The sequence below is a fragment of the Pogona vitticeps genome, chromosome 3 (assembly GCF_051106095.1).
Source record: "Pogona vitticeps strain Pit_001003342236 chromosome 3, PviZW2.1, whole genome shotgun sequence".
NCBI lineage: Eukaryota > Metazoa > Chordata > Lepidosauria > Squamata > Agamidae > Pogona > Pogona vitticeps.
Window position 1 is genome coordinate 55,011,063 of NC_135785.1, and position 8,674 is coordinate 55,019,736.

Here is an 8,674-nt window from a genome sequence, read left to right on the forward strand (position 1 = left end):
TAAATAGTTCCCTTTTTAGTTAAGAGAGGTATCTGCTGCTAATACTGGCTGTCTTGATAAGAAGCCTAAAATATTTCTTTGGACAACTGCTATATTTGTTCAAAAACTCCATGAAGCAGTTGGCATTTATATTTTGATGTCAGGCATTCCATTTATTTTTTGAATTAGTATTTACTGTTCTACTAAACTGCTATTTTCAGCAGTCTGACAGATGTCTTTTCACAAATGTTGTGATTATTTGCCATCTTTCACAGGTTTTTCACTGCCATTTCAACAGCAACTTCTTCCCTCTCTTTTTGGAACATCTGCTTTCTGATCGTATCTCACTTTCCATGGGATCATTTCTGCTTGGTGAGTGCACAGTTGGGAGTGGAGATCTATTGCTCAGCAATATTGCCTTGATTTCTAGAAACTGACTAGACAAAGAATACCACCTTTTTCACTGGCAAAGAAAGTAGAATCCAAACTTGTTTGGATTGTAGCTGCAACTATTGCTAGCATTTTGTAGAAGCGGCTTCCCTCCACCCTCTTATAAAAGGACTGACAAGTAAAACTATGCTAGATTCCCAGACGTCTGCTAGGATAAATACTCCTTGAATAATATAAATTCCAAAACATAAATAGGATGGCTTTTGTGAAGACTGGCATAAATGTTGCCCTTTTCCTTCATTTAAAGAAGAATACCAATGTGTTCACTGGAAAGGAATAAATGTCTCTCTGTGTGAAATTGAACTACAACATTATATTGTTATACAGAGTGCTCTTGTTAGGATCTCACCCAGCTAGCCAGCCATATATTCACCATATGTCTTGGATAGAGGATACTGTATTGTGTTCCGCTTCTGGCTTTGTTGTCAGTTCTTCTCTCTCTACCATTGCTCAACATTCAGTGTCCACCTAGATCTCTAATGCTATGGGTATATAAAAGGCTGAAATGTTAGGGGTCAGCTGTAGAAAGCTTTCATATTTTGACTAATTCAGAGTTGTTGTCCATTCATCAGATTGTTATGTGCAAAATAATAAGTCAATCTACAGCAAATTAACCAAAAATCTACTAGTAGATCTGTATCAGTCTTCTGCTCACTACTGTATTACAGTAAGTTTCAAGCTATTTATTTATTTATTTATTTATTTTATTTATATCCCACCTATCTAGCCAACTCAGGACCACTCTAGGCGGCTAACATCATCAGATAATAAAAGTATACATACATACAACAGCGTAAATAATAAAAACTTTACAAAAATAGAAACCAAGTGCAGCGGAAAAGAAAAGAAACATCAGGAATTGTCTGGAGGAAAGGCCTGCTGAAACATCCATGTCTTCAGTTGCTTCTTAAAGATACCCAGTGAGGGAGCCCCGCGAATCCCAGGAGGTAGATTGTTCCAGAGGCGAGGAGCTACCACCGAGAAGGCCCGATTTCTTGTCTTCTCCTTCCAGGCCTCCCTCGGCGTTAGGCTCCTCAGCCTCACCTCCTGGCTCGCATGAGTGACACGGGTAGAACTTGGTGGGAGTAGGCGTTCCGCCAGATATCGAGGCCCTAAACCGTTTAGGGCTTTGTACGTAAGCGTCAACACTTTGAAGTCGATGCGGAATCGTATGGGCAGCCAATGCAATGCAGCCAGAGTGGAAAACCTGTTGGGATATGACAAGATCCAACATTCTACCCATTGTGGGTTAATGTGCTTAAATACCTCAGCTGCCCCTTTTTCAGTGAGGCTCTATAAAAGGGGATTAGCTGTTTCTCTGTCTCTCTCTCTCTCTCTCTCTCTCAAACCCACACTTCACTGGTGCTGACTGACTGAGTGAGGCAGAGACCATATGTGCTTGCCTAAGTTAGTGGGCGTTGCCTGAGCTGCCACCGCTCTACTTGCTTTTACTGTTTGGTATATCTTCGTTATGTAGCTTTAGTAGTTTCATTGTTTTCTTAGGATGTCCTGTTTACCTTTTCCTAAGAGAATTAGATAAAGATTATTACTTAAGTCTTGTCTCAGTGTCTCAAATTTTCACCACAAAGCCTACCAGTGTACCCGTACTGATGGGGATTTAGATAGGGCTCCCAGTGTCTGACTAATTGCTTTTTGTTTTTGTGTATCACTAATGGAAGTTTAGTTCAAAATGTCAGAGAAATACAGCTGTTGTACAAGAAAAGTGGTTTGTTATGTCAGCGTCTGTTTCTGGTTAGAATGTATTTATAAGTAATGTTTGGATCTAACTTGGACTGCTTTGTTTTTGTGCATTTAGGCAGTGAAACTAGGTGATCTCAAACTATTTTCTAGTAGGCCTGAGACTTTTCTCTTTTGTTATAAGCCTCTGTTCAAAATGTAGGAAACTGCCTTGATGTTTCATGGGACAAGTTTCATGAAACATCTTGGAAGTTACAAGGATTCATAGGATGGTTAGTCTCACTGCCTCTTAGGCTCGGTAGAGCAGAGGTCCCCAACCCCCAGTCTGTGGCCCAGTGCTGCGCCATGGCCTTGGTCGGACCGGGCTGCAGAGACAGATCTTCCACCCCCCTTGCATGCCCCCCACACAACCGCTTTGCACATGCACACGCATGCACGTGCCCCCCGTGAACAACCCCGCCCCTTCCCTTTGCACGCATACGTGCAAGTGTAGGGGATGCCCCCCCCCCGCACATGGACCCCATCTCCCCCAACTGGTCCACGGCATCAAAAAGGTTGGGGGCCACCGCTGTAGAGGGTCTTTCCCAAAGAACTACCTCCCATGAAGCACCAGGGCAGTTTCCTTCTCTTTGAATGGAGGGTCATGGCAACAGAACCACCAAAGGAGGTAGGGAAAAATGCCCTGTGGATTTCTGTTTTCTGACTGTACTTTCTGAAATTCTGCTTGGTGGAATTCTTAGCAAATTCCTGGAGTTGAGATTAAAAAAAATTGACAGTTCCATGCCTATTTTCTAGGTTATTGTATCAGGATACTTATGCCCTTGTTTCTTGTTGATGTGTTTGTTAATATTTATTATTATTTGGTCATTAAAGTATAAATTACTTTTCAGGCTCCCAAACAATTTATAATACAGGCTTGTGACATATATGTATAAATTGCAGACTTGTGACATATATATATAAATTGCAAATGGACGTATGTACAATCACAGTATCAAAATATTACTTAACAGCTATTCTAAAGGCAAAGGTATGACAAAATTGCCTTTAAGAAACTTAGCAAGGGTAGAGATAGCCTGACTTTCCTTGGCAGGTTAGGGTGTTGCAACAAGAAGCACCCTTTTCAGTGTACCCTCCAACCTTATCCCAAATAATAGGAATGATCTTATAGACAAGCCATCTAGCCCAGTGTTGCCTACACTGACTGGCAGTGGCTCTCCCATAGTTGTTCCTTATGGCTACATACAAGAAAGCACTGTAGGGTATTGTATCCTTTGCCTATTTATCTTTCTTTTCAGGTGTTTCTTATGTGGCTCCTCATCTCAACAACCTCTACTTCCTTTCTCTTTGTCGGCGTTGGGGTGTGTATGCTGTGGTTCGAGGACTTTTCTTCCTCAAGTTGCTGCTCAGTGTGATTATGCTCCTTGCTGGACCAGACTGGGTCTACCTGCTTTGTTTCTTCATAGCCAGGTACACCAGTCAACTATTATGGCCCTGGGGAACTAGGTTAGGACTGAACAATGGATTGTTCTAGTTGCATTGTAGACTTGACTTACCCCATGTGAAAGAGAAATGAAATTCCACAATTTAAAAAAAAAAATACATTATTTGCTGGAAAATCCTAATGTTTCTTGGCCAATTAATTATTTTGGGGTTTTTGTTGTGGCCTTCAGCCATGTTTTGGTGGCTTTTTCCAATATTTTTCATTTTTTTGATACTTGGTATCATTGTCATTGAGCCAAAGTTTAGACTAGAATCTTGACTCCTAGCCATGGGCTCAGGTGTTTGAATCTGCTGTGATATCTGTTTTTTGTTCATCCAGAGAAGATTGATCAGAGGCATTAGTAAGTCCTTCATCTTCAGTAATAAATGCATACTATCAAGTCAAAGAAGGAGCAAAATCAATATGTGGGCATAAGGGAGTTAAGAATCCCAAAAAGCTCATGTTTTACAATAAAAAAATTACTTATGAATTTGAGGAACAGAACTTTGAATGAAATGTGGTAACCGTGCTAAAGGTTTGGCAACATGGGGTGCTGTTGGTATTTGCCTGAGAATTTAAAGGATCAGTACTGGGGCATTTCACTGTTTCTTTCTGTATTCCTACTTTTGGGGGGGGGGGTGTCTTACCATGAATACACAAAGTAACCTTATCCATGATGGGACATGGGGGATGCAGGTCTCATCATCCCTCCCTAGCGAGCTCAGTGAATGGAAAACATCAAGCTGAGTTTTAATTAATGTGGTGGTCTAGATTATTTTAACTGTACTCTTGCATTCATGTAACCAGTGTTTATCTGCATATCATGCAGCAGTTTCCTCTTCGTTCTGTGCCCACTATGCCTGAACCTGCTCATAATCTCCCATCTCTATTGTTCTCAGCAATCGCGTGTTCACTGAAGGGACATGCAAGTTGCTCAACTTGGTGGTCACTGACCTGGTGGATGAAGACTTGGTGCTGAATCGGAGGAAGCAGGCTGCCTCAGCTCTCTTGTTTGGCATGGTTGCCTTGGTAACCAAACCAGGCCAGACCTTTGCCCCCTTGATTGGTACCTGGCTCCTCTGTGCTTATACTGGTAAGTGATGGTCAGGGCAGTTCACTGAGCAGTGGAATGAGAACCAAGGCAGGAATGTCTGTTAGAAAGCTGTTAGTACTGTGGCACAATAGTCATTGATTTATTTTTAATTGAATTTCCCTGCAGCAGCATTTCCCCCCTGTAGTTGTCTGTAATCAACCCCAATAAGAAATGCTTAGAGTTCTACTTACAGTTTTGTTGCTGTTAGAGCTTGGAAACATTACTTTGTTTGTCTGTCTCACCCACATCAACATGCTGGCTACAGCATTTTGGTAGACCAGAACAGTTAACTTTGTAAAGCTTTTCCTGCAACACAAATATCACATTAAGGAATAATTTTTCTCTGCAGTGCAGTGCTCCTTGCTTAGTCTAAACATCATGTTAGGTACATCATATCAAGTGAATTTGCCATTTTAAGCTATTGGCAAGGACAGTGGTGCCTTGCTTAACGACGATAATCCGTTCCAGGAAAATCACCGTTAAGCGAAAACATTGTAAAGCGAAATTAAAAACCCCATTGAAACGCATTGAAACCTGTTCAATGCGTTCCAGTGGGGTAAAAACTCACTGTCCAGCGAAGATCCTCCATACGGCGGCCATTTTCGCTGCCTGTATAGCGAGGAATCTGTCCCTAAACACAGCGGGGAGCTATTTTAATTACCCGGTGGCCATTTTGAAACCGCCGATCAGCTTAGAAAAACATCATTTTGCGAAGAATCAGTTCCCAAAGCAGGGAACCGATCATCGCAAAGCGAAATTTCCCCATTTAGACCATTGCAATTGCGATCGCAAAACGATGGTCTCGTAATCGTAATGCAGGCCAATCGTAAAACGAAGGCACCACTGTAGCTAGAGCAACTGATAGATGCCTTAGAAAGAACTGGAACTTTATTCTAGGGGAAAGACTTCAGTCTCTTATTTCATGATGGAAAAAATCACTTCAAAGTAACTTCTAAATGAGTCAGTTTTAGTATAGGAGAAAAGGCTCTCTGTCCTGCCTTAAAAATGAAATTTACAAGCAGTAAATTTCTAGTTATCTGTTTGGAACAGAATTCCTATAATACTCTAGCCAAAGTGACTACTACTGGGGCTGTGTTGTTTGAGGTATTCTGAGAGTTATAGGCCAATGGCCCACCCCAAAACCTACCATCTTGTACTAAGATTTGTCTCTATGAGGAATGGAAATTAAAGATTTGTATTTGTGGCTACTGTAGTAGGGAGAAGCAATGAAGACATTTTGAATGGAGATGATCACAGTTTTCTTGCACTTCAGAGATGGTGAAAGTGGAATCAGATGTTGTTGATTCTCATAACTTAAAAGGGAAGCCAGTCTTCAGTTCTCTTAACAATTTCTGTTGTTCTAGGTTATGACATCTTTCAACGGGATCCACTGAGCAATACAGTGAGTGCCCAACCAAAGCAGGCTTCCAACACAACCTGGGAAGCAATGCTACGGCAGGGATGCTTTTACCTCCTAGTTTTTGTTCCCATCACATGTGCATTACTGCAACTCCTCAGCTGGTCGCAATTCACCCTTCATGGCAGACACCTTCAGACAGTGAAATCTCAGCGTCAAGCCCTGACGGAAAACAAATCCCAAGAAATCTAAACCATTTAATTTCATGTGGGTAGCAGTGTCTGCTAGAATATTTGATTGACTCCAGAAGAACTTGGGAGAGTAAAAGGAAAAAAGAGCAGGTGACATATATATATAAAAATCAGATTAGCATTGGTGAAGGAAAAATCAGTGGAAGCTTCTGAGTCATGTTCAGCTCCCTGCAATGGGAGAAATTGGCCTTGAAGATTTCTTCTGGATCTAAAAGCTCGTATCTCTGATCACCAGTTAGACTTGGCCCAGAAGTCATCTTGCCTTTTTTTAAAAATCACTCAGCAGTGACTAGGTAATTCCGCCACTATTTATTTGGTTCCAGAGAAACTTATTTTGGAGAGAAGTAGCCAGGTATCAGACCATTCATACTTTTTCTGAGTTGGTGAGGAGTATTTAGCTGAGCTGTATCTTGGTCCTTGTACCATGTACCCTTTGAAACTGTTCACAGATAGTCTTGCCTAAGGGTGCAGGGTTGGCTCCCCCTTCCCTTATCAATCCTTCTCTTTGCATGGGAATAAAGACACCTCTCCATAATCACCAGCGTTGGGATTCAAATGTGAACACAGGTCAGAGAACCAAAATGTCACTGATACTCCATGTGGGATATTCCTCCTTGGGTCTCCTTATTGAGAAGAAAGTATTGGGGAGAAGAAAGTATTATTGAGAAGTATTATTGAGAAGAAAGTATTATTGAGGAGAAAGGTGGCCTATAAAACAAACAGGACAGCGTGGTACAGTTTTTGTGAAACAGACTCACCTTTTGTGGAAAAGGAACTCATACTGTAATTACTAATTGTTTTCAACACAATGAGTGCACTGCATTTGTTCACTGTGAATGGAGCATAAAGATCTGCACTGAAGGGGTGGGTGAAGTCGCAAATGTCATTCTCCCATCCAATTTTGAGACTGTCAGGTGGATATATTAAACATGATCTGAAACATTTCCAAGAATTATTGAATTTCTAGATGAAAGACCAGCCTCCTTTCTTACAAGAAAATCACCTTAGATTTCTTGCTAAACAAGCTAATTCTTAGAAATAGCAGGAGGGGCTCAAGGGTCACACAGTGACCTATCAAGGGGCACCTTGATAGGTCACTGTGTGACGCAATTTATACAGGACATCAAGTTTTCCCTCATTCTATAGGACACAGGGTGATTTGATCCTGACCTGCCCTCAAAACGTGTTTCACAATGTGCAGAGCTACTTGAAAAAGCTACTGTCTTCTTCAGAGAAATGTGTAGTAGGGCAGAAGAGTCTTCAGTGGCTAAAGCAAAGTTATGTGTATGAAAGTGTTGATCATCCAATTTTTTATTTTATTTTATTATTATTTTGCGACATGCTAAATTGTGCCTAACAGAGGGGTGGTGGTTTATCAGTTAGCTGATTAGTTCCAGCTAATCTAGGCCATCCAAGAAGGGTAAGCCCAAGTCCCTGTGTTGGCTGTTTTAAAACTACATTTTGGCAAGTCACTGGTGAGATGAGCTGAGGAAATGGCAGGCTTCCTTGTAGTGATTCCAGAACCAGCTACTAAGTTGTTTCTAAGAAACAAAATCACATCCCATCCACAGCCAGCAATGAACTGAGATGAGTTCTGCAGCTACCATCACGGAAAAGTTTCAGACAGTACTTCTTTAGAATTGGGAAGGAGAAATGTGGCAAAGTTCTTTGCTCGTGGTCTGCAACCTCTGCTGTAGCAGGAAAAATGATCCAGAATGCCTTGGATTGAGTTATTGCCTGTTCTTCTGTATACTGAAATCACAGGAGGGTGGAGGCTAGACGTCCAGTTTGTTCAGCCAACAGTCTTGCCAATGTTGCCTTTGGAGGCAGAAGAAATGGTAATAAAATGTTTACATTCTAAATGGTTCTATCGCAGTTGATAGCTACATTGTAATATTCTGCTCACTCATTAAATGTAATTTTTAAAGAGCTCTTTTGGAAGGTCTTTTCCAAGGGTTCACATATACATTATCACCATCAGCTGTACCTACTAATTTAGCTTGACATTGAAATCCTCCTACTTATGTATTAAGAAGACCTAAGCAACACTAGGTGCTCATAGAAGTAACTGTTACCTTGTTACCTTTGGAAAACCTCCAGTCAGAAAGATCTGCTTAGAAAACTGGCAAGGTCAGTTGCTGTCCTCACTCCACTGGCATGTGTCCATAACACCTATCCTGTTGTCCCAACAGGGATGGAATTGTTAGTTCTGATGTTGTCAATTTATATTTCCCTACTAGGATATTGCCCATCTTTTCCCTTTGAAGAATAGGCCCTTGAAATGTACCACGTTTCCATGAAAATAAGATAGGGTCTTATATTAATTTTTGCTCAAAAAATGCATTAGGGCTTATTTTCAGGGG

General features: G+C 41.2%; 1 protein-coding gene across 3 annotated transcripts in view; it reads left to right on the forward strand.

Annotated features, from left to right (window-relative positions):
* The window catches only part of SLC68A1 (solute carrier family 68 member 1), an 18,775-nt gene extending 10,537 nt beyond the window's left edge, over positions 1-8,238 (forward strand). For all 3 annotated transcript variants that reach the window (XM_072995626.2, XM_072995625.2, XM_078389453.1), the window contains 4 exons: positions 255-351; positions 3,426-3,597; positions 4,510-4,703; positions 6,068-8,238. In XM_072995626.2, coding sequence (XP_072851727.1) covers positions 255-351; positions 3,426-3,597; positions 4,510-4,703; positions 6,068-6,312 — 708 coding nt within the window. In that variant the 3' untranslated portion in view covers positions 6,313-8,238. The remainder of the gene's footprint in view (positions 1-254; positions 352-3,425; positions 3,598-4,509; positions 4,704-6,067) is intronic.
* Positions 8,239-8,674: the final 436 nt, after the last annotated feature.